At 51.2% G+C, this 16,854-nt stretch overlaps 1 protein-coding gene and 1 pseudogene across 1 annotated transcript; both read right to left on the reverse strand.

Moving 5' to 3' along the window:
• Window positions 1–904: 904 nt before the first annotated feature.
• LOC129701978 (T-cell-specific guanine nucleotide triphosphate-binding protein 2-like) lies at window positions 905–8,578 on the reverse strand. The gene is made up of 2 exons (XM_055643436.1): window positions 8,272–8,578; window positions 905–2,500 (listed from the first exon to the last, which is right to left on the reverse strand). The coding sequence occupies exons 1-2, from the start codon at window positions 8,274–8,276 to the stop codon at window positions 1,318–1,320; spliced, it is 1,188 nt and encodes a 395-aa protein (XP_055499411.1). The 5' UTR covers window positions 8,277–8,578; the 3' UTR covers window positions 905–1,317.
• Window positions 8,579–12,395: 3,817 nt separating this feature from the next.
• The window catches only part of LOC129701981 (diacylglycerol kinase delta-like), a 121,927-nt pseudogene continuing 117,468 nt past the window's right edge, over window positions 12,396–16,854 (reverse strand).

Genomic DNA, 16,854 nt, shown 5'->3' on the forward strand with positions numbered 1-16,854 from the left:
CTACATCGGCGAGACCAACACCTCCGCTCAGTTCGCAATAACCAATCAGCACTTTAACTCCCCCTCCCATTCCCAATCTGACCGTTCTGTCCTGGGCCTCCTCCAGTGCCAGAGTGAGGTCCAGCGCAAATTGGAGGAACAGCACCTCATATTTCGCTTGGGTAGTTTACAGCCCAGCGGGATGAACATTGACTTCTCTAATTTTAGATAGCCCTTCCTTTCTCCCTCCCCTTCCCCTCCCCCTTCCCAGTCCTTCCAAAAGCATTACTGTCTCCGCCTACTTCCTTTCCTTTTCCACGCACCTCTCACACCCCGACATCAGTCTGAAGAAGGGTCTCGACCTGAAACATCGCCAATTCCTTCTCTCCATAGATGCTGCCTCACCCGTTCAGTTTCTCCAGCATTTTTTGGCTACCTTCGATTTTTCCAGCATCTGCAGTTCTTTCTTAAACATTTTACCTGCAAGGTTGGAGCTCCCGGCCACTTGGGCACTGGAGTCAGAGAAAGGTGCGCTGGTCAATGGCCAGAGATCCCAGCAGGTTGACCACTGGGGCAGGGACTGCAGCGGGGAAGGTGGACAGGTCAGTATCACAGTTATGTTTCACTGGATCACCAGCGGTCCCAACACCAGTCACTGCGCTCGCTACTGAAAGCGAACAGTCACTGATGCGGCCAGATGTGGCCGGACACAGTTCACAGGAGGTCAACCCGGGGCCACATCTGGCGCTGTACATAGACGGTCTGGTCTCAGCTTGCTTCCGGGACCCTTTCCTGTTAGAACCCGCCTTTCCCCCATTCCCCACCTGATCGCTGGGGACAGAGCGGGATAGTTAAACACGGTGGGAAGGTATGTTGGAGGCTAATAGAAGCCGCTGGATTCAACAGATGACAACACTGTGATGTAAGATTTAATGTATTTATTTACAACAGGGAACATTGAAAATGAACATACATTGAGTTACAGTTCTTGGAAATCACTCATGGTTAAACCATGGAGCCCAGTGTTCTACCGACCCCTGGTCCCCGTGTGTTTCACTGAGACAAACCTCAGCACATTTAATGTTGACACATGTTCCAGCAGAGGGTGAAGCCCAGAATAGGGCCGTGTCACGGAGCAGCGGGTAGCAGTGAATGGGAGTGATATATAGAGGTCACCAATAGTTCACACACAGCTATTTCTACGTGAATACATTTATACTTTACAAAGTGTGGGATAGAGCTCCCGAACACACCAGTGTTGGCCCTGCCAGGGTAATGTACTCTTACCCGTGATCAAGCTGTACTGACAGCCACCGACCTATACACCGTCACCCCCGTCTAGTCAAAGAGCGCAACTGCCAGGATCTGTACAGATCGCAACCGCTTATCCAGAGAACACATCAGAACCAGCAGGGTAAAAGCAAGTGAGGACACTGAGCCACAGACAATGAGCAGCACTGGGGGGAAGGTGCCCGTGAACCCAACTACTGTAAAGGCCACAATGACAACCAACAACAATGCTTTTGCAACCAATAGTTGAAGCTTGTGTGGCGAGGGTCGGTCCATGTCGGCTTTCAGTAGTGACACGGGCTTGGCCACTGCCCCGGACAGGATTCCCAGCTCCCGCTCACTGACACCCAGCTGTCTCCGGAGATATATCCACCCGGAGACCGTGCACAGAGTGGCAGTGAGGAGAGGCAAGGTCGGGAGTCGCAACATTCCTAGTGCCCCTGAGAGGAAGGCCCAGAGTATGATACACCACATCAGTATCTGGCGTCTGGGCCTCTGTATATCCTGCATCATCCTTGGGATTGCCAGACGGAAGGCGGTTGATTTTATCTTCGGGAGATCACTGGCGAGGGCAGATTGTAATTTGGGAAAATCATATCCTGTCACCTCCAGACCGGAGATCAGGAAAATGGCCGGTGGTTCAACGCTGACCCGATGGAAGTTGTTGAGACAATCCTGGCGGATCTGTCGCTGCCCTTCCCCGAAGTCAGTGCCCTGCATCTGCATGGAAAAGGCGTCGTTGTCGATCTTCGAGCGGATGTAGTAGAAACCTTTCCCCTGTTGCTGAATCTTTTTGCTGAGTTCCCCGTCACTCTCTCTGAAGCGGGACTGGGACACGATGATGTAAAAGTCATAGCTTTCAAACTGCACCTGCTTCAGGTAGCGGCTCATCTCAAAGCCGAGTGAGTTGGATCCGGGCAGATCCCAGAGCTGGACATTGGGCAGAGAGGGGTAGGGATATCCCACTGGATTCACACTGGCTTCATATCCCCCCACCGGAGCCGCTCCCTGGTCACCACTGCGGACACCCCTCATGGTGTTGATGAAGGTGGATTTGCCGGCCCCGCCGTCTCCCAACACTGCGATGTTAATCGGCACATTGCCCGAATCCTCCACCCGCTTTATCCGCAGCATCGCTGACACCACGTCTCCGTTACTGTACCCGGTCTGCAGGCTCCTCATCTCCGTGTCGCTGAAGTACTTGGGCAGCACTGACTGGGCCATGTTATTCCTGGGGAGAGATAGATCCACAAATATCAGTGTGGACTGGGTACATTCGGCGTGTGAGTCACTAACATGCTGTAACATTACACTAATCTCCACTGACTGCACTGTCCCATATCCCTCCATTCCACGAATACCCATGCACCTGTCTTCAAGTTTAAATGCCACAATCTATCTGTCTCCATCACTATCCCCGGTGCTACCCAGATGTGGCGTTGAAGGACGAGAATGATATAAAAATTCATTCCTATAGTTATCGGGGACTGTACCTTTAAGAATCATGTATGGGCAAGTCTATCTTGGGATAACATTATGTGCTGACTGTGGGTTTGTACTTTGTACTCTGTGTGACGAGATTAAGTCATGTTCGATACCTGCATGATGAGATTAAGTCGTGGTCGATACATTGTTTACTCCATTGTATAAAATAATGAGTTTGAGGGCTCCTTTGGCAGGGAGACTCACTCAGGCGCCTGTACTCTGTGTGATCCTCTCTCATGTATTAAACATTCAGATGGATCTAAATTTCTGTGACTGTCGTTTGTTGGGAAAATATTTCTAACATAATTGGCGCCCAACGTGGGGCCCCAATACCTGTGTTGCCTTCTTCCAATAAACCAAGAGCGCTCACTTTAAGGATTTACGGGAGGTGGAAACAGAGTGACGGGGTCCAATCGACACGACCGAGATAAAACTGAATGTTCCGTAGGATGGGGCCCCTGGTTCAGTAATTTTGACTTTGCCGAGTTGTATTTTGTTACCTTCCTCGGAGACCAGAGACCATGTACAGAATTGTCGGGGACAATTGAGGAGAGCAGTTGGACTACTCCGGAGACTGGGTCGCCAAGTAAGTCTGGGACTTCAGAGTCAAGTTGGACTTGACAGGGAAAAAGTATCGTCGTAAATCTCGAGGAGGGAATCAGAATGGGCTCGACAAACTGAAAAGGTAAACTGTTTGATTTTGACGAACTACTTTGTACTCTCGCGAAACTGTACAGGAAAAATAAACCGAAGTATGGGTAAGAGACCATTGTTGTGAATAATTGTCCATGGGTAGTGCGACTACTTGTGTGGTGCAGCCACGGATGTCTGGGACTTCATCAACCCTTGTCAAGTGTGACTTGAAGGAGGAAAAAGGAAATCGTAAGTACTGACAGTGTAAACGAGAGGGGAGTATGGGTTCGACAAACTCAAAAAAGATAGGAAGGTGATGAAAAATGCATCAATTGTAAACACCTGCGGAGGTGGAAAAGGGACTATGGGTTTAACCATATAACAATTACAGCACGGAAACAGGCCATCTCGACCCTTCTAGTCCGTGCCGAACACATATTCTCCCCTAGTCCCATATGGGCTTTCCATTCCCTTCCCGTCCATAACTTATTTATTTTTAGACGATCATTCCACACAGCTACCACTCTCTGAGTAAAGAGAAGTTCCCCCTCATGTTCTAAACTAATTCTCAAGTCCGCAATATTCACACTCTGTCTATCCCTCGCATCATTTTAAAAACCTCTATCAATTCCCCCCTTAACCTTCTGCGCTCCAAAGAATAAAGCACTAAGTTAGGCTACCAACAGGCATGAATTTGGCTCGATGTAGCCAAAACACGGAAGGATGGGCAGGAGGAGAAAAAGGAAAAAGAAGAACAGATGACGGCGTACCTACAGAAAGGAGACAACGAGGTCTTCTATCGATCGCCGCCTCAAAATGCGTCGGCGACTTTGCCGGCGAACCCCGGGACGGCGAGTGCCCACCCACTCCCTATTTTCAGGAAGGTGGAGTGGCCTTGCCACCGGGAGAAAGGAGCAAAGCTGGGACCACGATGGCCCGAGTTCACGGACCCATACAGGGTTTACAAAATCCAAGCGTCACCAGGTCAGGAACTCATTTTAAACCATTGGGGTCATTTATGGAACAAATAACAGAGGAAATGGGGGCCCTAATGAGCCCGCCTCGCCCGACCTTTGACCGAGTGAGCGAAGGGGAGGGGAATATCCTGCCAATGATCGCCATGCCTGATTCAGGAGGAGCAGCCCAGTCGGTATATGTATATTGGGCGTGGACACTCAAGATGTTCAGAAGGCAGTAGAAGGGATAACACACCCTAAAGAGAGTTTCACAAGGTGGCAACGGGATTTTGGAAACCTGGTCGTGAGTTATCGGTTAAACAGTGTTGAATATGAACAATCCTTGCGAAGTATTGCATTTAGAATGGGAACATAATGATAATGTTTACCAACAAAGGAGAATAGCTATGGACGGGTGTATAAGGGAGCATGGACGGGTGTATAAGGGAGCATGGACGGGCGTATAAGGGAGCATGGACTGGTGTATAAGGGAGCATGGACTGGTGTATAAGGGAGCATGGACAGGGTGTATAAGGGAGCATGGACGGGTGTATAAGGGAGCATGGACGGGTGTATAAGGGAGCATGGACGGGCGTATAAGGGAGCATGGACGGGTGTATAAGGGAGCATGGACGGGTGTATAAGGGAGCATGGACTGGTGTATAAGGGAGCATGGACGGGTGTATAAGGGAGTATGGACGGGTGTATAAGGGAGCATGGACGGGTGTATATGGGAGCATGGACAGGTGTATAAGGGAGCATGGACTGGTGTATAAGGGAGCATGGACGGGTGTATAAGGGAGCATGGACGGGTGTATAAGGGAGCATGGACGGGTGTATAAGGGAGCATGGACGGGTGTATAAGGGAGCATGGACGGGTGTATAAGGGAGCATGGACGGGTGTATAAGGGAGCATGGACGGGTGTATAAGGGAGCATGGACGGGTGTATAAGGGAGCATGGACGGGTGTATAAGGGAGCATGGACGGGTGTATAAGGGAGCATGGACGGGTGTATAAGGGAGCATGGACGGGTGTATAAGGGAGCATGGACGGGTGTATAAGGGAGCATGGACGGGTGTATAAGGGAGCATGGACGGGTGTATAAGGGAGCATGGACGGGTGTATAAGGGAGCATGGACGGGTGTATAAGGGAGCATGGACGGGTGTATAAGGGAGCATGGACGGGTGTATAAGGGAGCATGGACGGGTGTATAAGGGAGCATGGACGGGTGTATAAGGGAGCATGGACGGGTGTATAAGGGAGCATGGACGGACGGGTGTATAAGGGAGCATTACCGAAACATGGTTGACATGAATTAATAAAATAAGAGAATGTGTGCAGACAAGGACAAGGACGTGCGCCACTATTTCGCCAGATTGAGACAAGTATTCGAGGCAAATAGCGGGATAGTGGCGCCCGTCCAGTGGGTGGATGACGGACCATTCGCCCAACAACTAAAAATAGAATTATTAAACGGCCCGCGGCCAGAAATAAGCTCGTACATTAAGAAGCACATGGTGGGTTGAAGAGACTGTGGCAAAAGAGCTCCAGACACTCCATAATCTTAGGACATTTTCTTTGTTCAAGACGTGGCCACGAGAGTCAAAAGAATGCTGAAATGGATTCTGATGATACTGGTGGGAGCGCTGCACAGAAGCAAAATATCTCCTTTCTTGAAAACACCCTTGAACAGCTCACCAAGATTCACAAGCAGTTGGTACGAGACAATGCAGACCTTTGGTGTGAGCTTCCAAAACTGGAGAAACGTCTCCGAGCTACAGTGGAAAGGGTCAAGGCTTTGGAGTACGCATTGAAGGAAGCGAAGGAGAATGAAGCTCGAGATCGTAAACGCTACCAGCAGGAAGTGGATCGCAGCAAGGAAGCTGTGCAAGCAAAGAACATGGCAAGGAGAGTGCACTCCACACAGATTGCTAAGCCCATTCGTCCTGGTCAACCCCCAATGGCATCACCAACTCATCCAAGTGCAATTCGTCGGGGCGGTGGAATCTTCCAGAACAGACAAGCGGTTGCTGTACGTGGAGGTGGTGGAGGTGTAAAATCAGATAAGTTTGTCCCTGGAGGGGTGCCTAATAATGCTGAAATTGGAGATATTGGGTTCTTGCCTACATCTGTTAAAGCTGCTAAAAGCAACAACATAATTAAAACGCAACAGATATCACCCAACAACCCCATCATTCCAAGGCAGTGTGAACTCTGCAACTTAGACTTTTCACAGGAATATTTTTGGAAGAATAAAACAAAAACAAAACTGGCCTGTACAGCTACAACCTTGCAAAATAAAAGTGCAATGTCGGCATCTTGCAAATACTACATGTGATTTAATGTATAGCTTCATTGCACAGTACATTGTCATTCCTGTCTTACATTTAGTCTGCACTGTAAATGTATGTTGTTACAGAAAAACCTTAGCAGAAAATTGAAGCCTAATTTGTGTATATTTCATTGTTTAGGATTTGTGAAACAATCTCGCCAAGTAGATTTGATAAGCTTGGGGGTCAAATGATTTGGAGGAACCCAGCTATAACCCTTGTGTAAATTAAGATAATACTTGAAGTTTTCTTGAAATGGGATTTTTATCTTGGTTTAAGAGGAAGAGTGGTACAATTTGAATACTGAAGGTGCATTTATGACTGTGGTTAGAGCAGAGAGCTAGGGTAGTTCAGAAAATGCTGCTAATAAAATACTGGAATGTTTGATGAGATTGTTTAACATGAAAATATTGCATTGTCTGACTAAAGTTTGGGAAGAGCAGATTAAACTATGCTGAAAGCATATTGCTGACCATAAATGAACAAAGAAAGTTAAAAGGCATTTTATCTGAAGATGGAAGAATGTGCAGCTGCATGTCCTGTCCAGATTCTGTGGGATTTATTTTTGAATGCTTAACTAAGGGTCAGTGTTTCACTATTGGGCTTACCATACAATGAAACAACATTAACAAGAGCATTTCAGTTAAGAAATTGCACTTGTTCTGGTTGTACAACTTGTTCCTGGGATGGCGGGATTGTCATGTGAGGAAAGATTGAAAAGACTAGGCTTGTATTTTGTTTAGAAGGATGAGGGGAAATCTTATAGAAACATATAAAATTATAAAAGGACTGGACAAGCTAGATGCAGGAAAAATGTTCCCAATGTTGGGCAAGTCCAGAACCAGGAGCCACAGTCTTGGAATAAAGGGGAGGTCATTTAAGACTGAGGTGAGAAAAACTTTTTTCACCCAGAGAGTGGTGAATTTGGGGAATTCCCTGCCACAGAGGGCAGTGGAGGACAAGTCACTGGATGGATTTAAGAGAGTTAGATAGAGCGCTAGGGGCTAGTGGAGTCAAGGGATATGGGGAGAAGGCAGGCACGGGTTAGTGATTGGGGACGATCAGCCATGATCACAATCAATGGCGGTGCTGGCTCGAAGGGCCGAATAGCCTCCTCCTGCACATATTTTCAATGTTTCTATGTTTCTAACATCACCTGTCCATTTTCACCAGAGATGCTGCCTGAGCCGCTGAATTACTCCAGCATTTAGTGACTATCGTTAGCTTATCTTGGCACCATTGTGTACACTGACGGCGGGCCGAAGGGCCTTTTCCGATGCTGTACTTTTCTATATTCTATGTTCTAATTCCCCACCCAAACGGCACATTCGTTCCGTGGTCACCCGAAGGCCCCGAACAGTTCCCGGGTGTCAGTACCGGTCACAAGCTGCTTATTCCCCCGCTCCGGGTCCCTATTGTTCGGGGATTGTGCACCTCCGCCTCTGGGAGCCCCAATCCCTCCCTCCCTCCCTCCCTCCCTCCCTCCACTGAGCAATGCGACGCTGCAACACGGGCTGAAGCAGCGACCAGGAGCGGCGAGACCAGCGGGGCAGGGGCGGGGGCGGGGGCGGGAGCGGGAGCGGGGTCCACACTCACCTCATGACGGGGCAACCTTGCAACTCGCCGACTGCGCTACCGTCCCGATCCGGGATCAGGCTGTTTCAGCGCCGCATCGCTCACTGCGGGGACGTGGAGTGGAACAGCTCGACTGAAAGTGAAACCCAGCATTTTCCCGGAAAGGGGCGGTTCTGCAACTCTCCAGTGCAAAAACCAAGATCTGCAGATACTGGTTTATACCTGAAGCGCTCAAAGTTACGAAGTTAGTAACTCAGCGGGTCAGTCTGAATCCTCACAGCAAAAGGCGAGATGGCGGATCGGCTTGGAACCCGCCTTCAGACTGCAAGCAAAGGGAGGGAGGGGGAGGGATAGGGAGGGAGAAGGGGGGGGGGGGGGGGGGGGGGGGGGGGGGGGGGGGAAGAGGGGAGGGGGGGGGGGGGGAGGAGAGAGAGGGGGGGGGGATGGGTTGAAGGGAGGGAGGGACGAAGGGGGGTTGAAGAGCTGGAGGCCCGAAAAGACCAGGACCAAATAGGACTGGCCACAAACAACCTCAGGCATAGCCAGTCCCTCCACAGATGCTGCCTGACCCGGAGGGACTCCAGCACTTTATGTTCAGCGTTTCAATTCAGACCGTGGTCAGCAGAGGGATGAACGTTTCCTTCTGGTTTTTGCGAATAGTTGTGCCTTTGGTCTGAATTTCAAATTGTCTTATTGGCCGCCATCTCCCGTCTAGACCCTTCCATTATTTGTTGATAAAAGGAATGTTAGACGGTAATATCCTTTCCCTGGGATGGAAACTTCAAATACTAGAGGGGATAACTTGAAGGGGAGAGGAGGGTAGTTTAAACGCGGCGCGAGGGGCAGACCTGAATGAATGAATACGTTTATTGGCCAAGTATTCACATACAAGGAGTTTGCCTTGATGCTCCGCCCGCAAGTGGCAACATGACAGGCATAACACATAAAACATGAATAATAAAACATTTACACAGAAGGCGGTGTGTGTGTGTGTGTGTGTGCGTGTCGGTGTGTGTGTGTGTGTGTGTGTCGGTGTGTGTGTCGGGGTGTGTGTGTGTGTGTGTGTGTGTGTGTGTGTGTGTGCGAGTGTGTGTGTGTGTGTGTGTGGTGTGTGTCGGTGTGTGTGTGTGTGTGTGTGTGTGTGTCGGTGTGTGTGTGTGTGTCTGTGTGCGTGTGTGTCGTGTGTGTGTGTGTGTCGGTGTGTGTGTGTGTCGGTGTGTGTGTGTCGGTGTGTGTGTGTCGGTGTGTGTGTGTCGGTGTGTGTGTGTGTCGGGGGTGTGTGGTGTGTGTGTGTGTGTGTGTGTGGTGTGTGTGCGTGTGTGTGTGTGTGTGTGTGTCGGTGTGTGTGTGTGTGTGTGTGTGTGTGTGTGTGTGTGTGTGTGTGTGTGTGTGTGTGTGTGTGTGTGTGTGTGTGTGTGTGTGTGTGTGTGTGTGTGTGTGTGTGTGTGTGTGTGTGTGTGTGTGTGTGTGTGTGTGTGTGTGGTGTGTGTGTGTCGGTGTGTGTGTGTGTGTGTGTGTGTGTGTGTGTGTGTGTGTGTGTGTGTGTGTGTGTGTGTGTGTGTGTGTGTGTGTGTGTGTGTGTGTGTGTGGGTGTGTGTGTGTGTGTGTGTGTGTGGTGTGTGTGTCGGTGTGTGTGTGTGTGTGTGTGTGTGTGTGTGTGTGTGTGTGTGTGTGTGTGTGTGTGTGTGTGTGTGTGTGTGTGGTGTGTGGGTGTGTGTGTGGGTGTGTGTGTGTGTGGGTGTGTGTGTGTGTGTGTGTGTGTGTGTGTGTGTGTGTGTGTGTGTGTGTGTGGTGTGTGTGTGGGTGTGTGTGTGTGTGTGTGGTGTGTGTGTGTGTGTGTGTGTGTGTGTGCGCCTGGAAGCTGCTGCCAGGTGTGGTGGTGGAGGCAGGCCCGATAGTGTCGTTTAAGGGACGTTTGGACAGACACGTTGATATGCACGGAATGGAGGGATATGGATGATGTGCAGGCTGATACGAGTTGGTCTTGGCATCGTGTTTGGCTCAGACATTGTGGGCCAAAGTCCTGTTCCTGTGTCTGTGTTCTGTGTCTATGTTATTATAGGCCAGTACTTTGCTCTGGGGCAGGATAATTGATACAACCTGATTACACAACGTGCATTATACTGACCACAGAGGCTAATTCTGGAGACCCTATGGCTTCGGGAGTGAGCAGACACTTGATGCCCCAGTGGCACACGGGCACGAGCAGTAAGTTGGGCTCTTGCTCTTGCGACATGCAGTCTGCCCTGGGGTGAGGGTGGTGGAAACTCCTCTTGCCGAGGGTGGATGAAAGGAAGCAATGATTCATGACTCTCCAGTAGCCCTTTGATCTTGTGCCGAATTACTCCAGCACTTTGTGCCCTTCTTTGTGCCCACGGGCTGCATGACTTCCGAGGCACGTACAGCGTGTCATCTGGAAAGCCCATTGCACTGCACCGGCACCACCTTGTGTCCCCACCCTGTTGTGACGAAGATAAACACCTCGGGCTAATTGTTAACTTTAACCTTCTATTCACAAAACTATGCAAACTCTGCTGCGTTGTTTTACGTTGAGTTCCAGTGTGGTGGCCAGCGATGGTAACGAGACAGTTCCCTGCTTTCTGAACCCCCTGCCCTGGGTTAGAAAGCAGTGTGTGTGTGTGTGTGCCCGCACGGCAGTCCCCTTTCACCAAAACCTTGTTGCTAAGATCGTGAGTCTTCAGTCAAACAGTCCTCAATGTCAGGTACACAAAAATGCTGGAGAAACTCAGCGGGTGCAGCAGCATCTATGGAGAGAAGGAAACAGGCAACGCTTCGGGCCGAACCCCCTTCTTCAGACCTCATTCCTCAATGTTATCTTGAGTCGGAAGGAACTGCGGATGCTGATTTAAACCGGATAGACACAGAAAGCTGGAGTATCTCAGCGGGTCAGGCAGCATCTATGGAGAGAAGGAATGGGTGACGTTTCGCGTCGAGACCCTTCTTCAGTCATATCAGTTTTAATTGCAGACTTCTGTTTCCACCGTATCGTCTCTCCACTGATTGGGTAGCGCGTAACATAGAGGCTTGTCACCAGAGATCATGTCACCTATGATCTTTGCTTGTCACTGTGTCTCGGTACACGTGACAATAAACTAAAACAAACTAGAGCCGTCCCCTGCCCCCCTGCTCCGGTAACCTCGCTCCCAGAGCCCCCCCCCCCCCCCCCCCCCCCCCCCCACTTGCCCACACCCCCACACCTGCCCCCCCACACATACCCCCCCCCCGCTAACCCCTTACCCGCGTGTCCCTGCATGAAGCCCCCCCCCCCCCCCCCACACACACCCCTCTCCCACAGACAAGGCCAGGGGAGAGGACAGAACACGCTGGCAACTCGTTTAAAACGTCTCTGAAGTTTCATTTATTTCCGTAAAGTACCTTTAACCTCGATCTCCGTGTGCAAAACAAATAAATCTCTTTATAATTCATCTTTTATGCTTCAGTCAATAAATACATCTCCTGGGTTGGCGTTTTATACACACACATTGCTACATACAAATGTAAACATTGGGGGGACAGTCAGTGTTTGCAAAGCAAGCTGCTCATTGAGGGGAACTCAGTGGTCTAGGGGCCGTGAGAGTCGGTCCGTGTTACACGGGGAGAGAAAGGGGGGGGGGGGGGGGGAGAGAGAGAGAGTGAGAGGGGGGGGGGGGCTCTGGAGCTCCATATTACACGGGGGGGGGGGGGGGGGGGGGGAGCTAGAGAGAGAGGGGGGGAGCTGGAGCTGTCGCTCCGTTACACGGGGAGAGAGTGAGGGGAGTTGTCGCGCCTCTTCTTGTTTCTCTCCAAAATATTCCAACTGGAATTTAAAGTGGAGGTGGCAGGAGGGTGGACTCCGTGTTACGTGGGGGGGTGACGGGGCCTGGAGGTTCCTCACTCTTCCTGTTGGGGGGGGGGGGGGGGGGGGGGGGGGATGTAAGGAGTCTGTAGTTGTCGCTATCCCTGCCCACAGTGGGAGTGAGGATGGACTGGGATCTACGCCGTGTCCACATTGTAGGATGGGGCGGTGTCCCGGGTTACATTTGTGTGTGTGTGGGGGGGGGGGGGGGGGGGGGGGGGGCGATAACATCTGTCTCCCTGTCCGTGTGGGAATGGGGTGGAAGGGGGGGGGGGGGGAAGGGGAGGGGCGGGGGGGGGGGGGGGGGGGGGGGGGGGGGGGGGGGGGGGGGGGCAGTATGTGGTGGGTGGGGACTATTTGAACTCTCCCCGTCTCTTGTTTTTGGTCTCTGTCTCCATCGGGTGAATGAGCGTTGGGCGTCACCAGGGGAAATATTTTAACAATTTCTGTGACCTCAGCGTATCCGAGCAAGTCAAAGCTAATGGCAGGCGTGTTCAATGTGGCCAGCGCTGCCGCTGTCCGCAGTGGCCGGAGCGGAGTGACCACGGCGACGGGGTGGCACATCGATGCAAGCGGGGAGCTCTGCCGTCTCCACCCGGGACCCAGGCCGTGAGGCCAAGGGTGGACTGAAGGCAGCACCGGGGTCATTCCCAGCCCCAGCCTCAAACCCTCCAACTCCCCCCCCCCCCCCCCCCCCCCCCCAGCCCTCCCTACCCGAGGAGCCCAACCCCCCTTAGCAGCAGCGACCCCCCCCCCCCCCCCCAGTGAAATGTTATCCAGCCGCGGTTATAGCGGATCAGTGACCTGGCAGCCCAGCCAATCCCGGGAGGGGAGAAACAAAAAACTGCAGACGCTGGTTTACACCAACGATAGACAGAAAGTGCTGGAGTAACTCAGTGGGTCAGGCAGCATCTGTGGAGAACACGGATAGGTGACGTTTCACAGAGTGCTGGAGTAACTCAGCGGGTCAGGCAGCATCTGTGGAGAACACGGATAGGTGACGTTTCACAGAGTGCTGGAGTACCTCAGTGGGTCAGGCAGCGTCTGTGGGTCGCCCCGCTCTCGGGGGCTGCAGTCTGTAATGTGCTGACTTGAGATCCGTGTTTACTGATTGCTCCCCAGCGCTGCCCAGCAGGGGACGGGTGATGGGGGGGGGGGGGGGGGGCAGGACGGTGCTGCTTGGAGGGGCCTGGTTTCTGCCGGGGTCAGGGTCACCGGCCGGCTGATGGGTTCGTTCGTTCATTCATTAAGTGGGTGTCACCGGGGCAGTTCGCTGCAAGACGGCGGGCCTCCTCCAGTCGCGGCACCCGCTCTGTCCGCCTACTGGTCCAGGGTCATGCGTGGAGGCGGTGGAGGTTGCGAGATGAGCCTGGCCGTGCAGCGCAGGAGCACCGGGGGATGCAAGGGCAGGAGTTACATTCATTCTGTGTTACAGTCTCGGTGTGCCTGGCCTTGCCCCAGGCCCACTCCTCTTCTCTCCTCTCGCCTGGCTACCACGGGCCGGGGCGGGCGGCTGATATCCCTAATACAACGCAGAATATGCCTCGTGTGGTCCACCTTGTTCTCCAGATCCTGAAAATAAAACACAAGTCAGTACTCGAGAACCACTGGGTTTATGTCGAGGGGGGGGGGGGGGGGGGGGGGGTCTGAGGGGGGTAACTGCCGCCGAGGAGGTAGGTGAGGCTGGGACCATCGCAAAGTTTAGGAAACATTTAGACAGGTACGTGGATAGGACAGGTTTAGAGGCACCTGGACCAAACGCAGGCAGGTGGGATTGGTGTAGATGGGGGCATGTTGGTTGGCGTGGGCACGTTGGGCCGCACGCACTATGACTCTAATATAATGGCTGGGAGCCTGTTCCATTCGTTAAATACTTGACCCTCCCCAGAACAGCAAGGTCTGGTTCACCCCACACTGGGTACTCTAGCTGATGATACTCAACCCCCTCCCCCCATCAAAACATGCACACATACACCACTCACACACTGGCACTCACCACATACATGCAGGTGCAGCAGGCAGTGAAGAAAGCGAATGGTATGTTAGCTTTCATAGCAAAAGGATTTGAGTATAGGGGCAGAGAGGTTCTACTGCAGTTGTACAGGGTCTTGGTGAGACCACACCTGGAGTATTGCGTACAGTTTTGGTCTCCAAATCTGAGGAAGGACATTATTGCCATAGAGGGAGTGCAGAGAAGGTTCACCAGACTGATTCCTGGGATGTCAGGACTGTCTTATGAAGAAAGACTGGATAGGCTTGGTTTATACTCTCTAGAACTTAGGAGATTGAGAGCGGATCTTATAGAAACTTACAAAATTCTTAAGGGGTTGGACAGGCTAGATGCAGGAAGATTGTTCCCGATGTTGGGGAAGTCCAGGACAAGGGGTCACAGCTTAAGGATAAGGGGGAAATCCTTTAAAACCGAGATGAGAAAACTTTTTTCACACAGAGTGGGGAATCTCTGGAACTCTCTGCCACAGAGGGTAGTTGAGGCCAGTTCATTGGCTATATTTAAGAGGGAGTTAGATGTGGCCCTTGTGGCTAAGGGGATCAGAGGGTATGGAGAGAAGGCAGGTACTGGATACTGAGTTGGATGATCAGCCATGATCATATTGAATGGCGGTGCAGGCTCGAAGGGCCGATTGGCCTCTACTCCTGCACCTAATTTCTATGTTTCTATGTACACATACACCACTCACACACTGGCACTTCACCACATACATGTACACATACACCACTCACACACTGGCACTCACCACATACATGTACACATACCACATGCACACACGACCTGCACAAATGATTGGACACTGCGAGTTAACTAGTAGCCACAGGTTGGGCCAGTGGGCTGTGGTTGGTGAGGTCAATGTGAAGAATGGAAGGGGTTGAGCTGTGGATAGGATGCACGAATGCTAGTGCAGATCAGAAGGGCCGAATGGCTTCCTGATCCCACTGACTGTTGTTGCATCTGAAGTGGCACCACCATAGATGTCCATTGTGAAAAGTGGGAGATCTAAAAGAAGGGAAGGAGAGTATGGAGAAAGGTGCATGATGGGCTGCAAGGTGACACAGTGTGGTCTAGAGGTCCACAGATCACCCTCATGTTATGCAAGCAGCATTTCCATGCAGTATTGCCTTTGTTCCCCGTGTCATGTGTTTTCTCAACAGCCAAGTACATCCACTAGGTGAATAACCATTCCGCGTTGTCTAATCCAGTGAAGGTGGAGGTTGGATAAAGGATCTAGCCTAAAATGTCAACTCAACCCGATTCTCTTCCAATCCCTGGCTGCCTTGGGTGAACGATCAGGTTAAGATTTGCCCGAGTTATCTTCGAATCTCCAATATTCCCAGGATTGGCGAGGAGCAGGATAGGTCTTGGTAAGAGGCGTGCGTTGCTCAGAGCAACTTCAGTCGGGCTGGCACTACCTTCATGACACATGGCGAATGCTCGTGGACTCACCCGTCAGGGAAGTGTTCGACTTCTGCTTCTGGAGTTTCTCTTTTCTTGAGATATTCTTTAGTTTGATCTTCATGCTGCTCTTGGTCCTTCCTTTGGAGTGTTCCTAATGATACAAGGAGTCAAAGAGACATAGAGTGTTACACCACGGAAACAGGGCCTTCCACCTGCCTTGTCCATGCCGACATTTGGCATAGGAACATAGAAAATAGGTGCAGGAGGAGGCCGTTCGGCCCTTCGAGCCAACACCGTCATTCATTGTGATCATGGCTGATCATCCCCAATCAATAACCCGTGCCTGCCTTCTCCCCATACCCCTTGATCCCACTAGCTCCTAGAGCTCTATCTAACTCATTGTCTGGTCCTCTTTGCCGGCATTTAGGCCCTGCCCATGCTAAAGCCTTGCTATTCATATCTGTCCAAATATATTTTGTCATAATTATATCCACTTCTGAAGCTTCCTCTCGCAATGCATTCCAGATGTGGACTACCCTTTGTTTCATGACCACTGGGGCAACACCAGTCCAATGCTTGCACGCGATCTACTGTCTGCCCTGTCACACTAATGTCCTCCGCTCCTCCCAACCATCTCCCAGACCACTCCCTAACCCTCCATCTACCCAGGGCAGGACACCTAGCTGGGCAGTGACTATTCACTCACATTCTCGCACTCTGCAGGTGTTCCATGCGAGGGGCTTCGAAATGAGGCCATTCTGTGTCTGAGGCCAACTGGAGATAATTAGTGTAGAACCTCATTGCAGAATGCGTACAAGTGTTGGAGCAGGCCTCGGCAAATGTCCTATCCCTTTATACCGTGTGTTCCTCGGGTGGTGAATAACCTCCAACTAAGATAGGCTTCTTTTTCCAAATGATCGTATTTTGGTTGAGGAATGTGAGACCTGATGTGTTGAGTTTTGCTTCAGAGGAAAAGGTCCCTTTGACGATTGGTTTCTGAAGCCCTCCACCAGCAGGTTCCCTTCCCTTGTTTCTGGCCCTGAACTGAGCTAATTGGCAAAAACATCTGCCAATGATCATCAATGCTCTTGTTAAACGGCAAGGTCATGGAGGGTGACCTCTTTGCCATTGTGTCTTGCTCTGTGTCGTACCCCTGTTTAACACATGACCAGAATCCACAATGGATGTGGAGCTTGGTGTCAAGTCAAGGGTCAAGTGTGTTTTATTGTCATGTGTCCCAGTTAGAACAATGACATTCTTACTTGCTGCAGCATAACACAATATGTAATCATAATAAACAATATACCAGAAACAACAAATCTTGTACTGGCGACCA

This window comes from Leucoraja erinacea, chromosome 12 (assembly GCF_028641065.1).
Source record: "Leucoraja erinacea ecotype New England chromosome 12, Leri_hhj_1, whole genome shotgun sequence".
In the NCBI taxonomy this organism is placed as follows: domain Eukaryota; kingdom Metazoa; phylum Chordata; class Chondrichthyes; order Rajiformes; family Rajidae; genus Leucoraja; species Leucoraja erinaceus.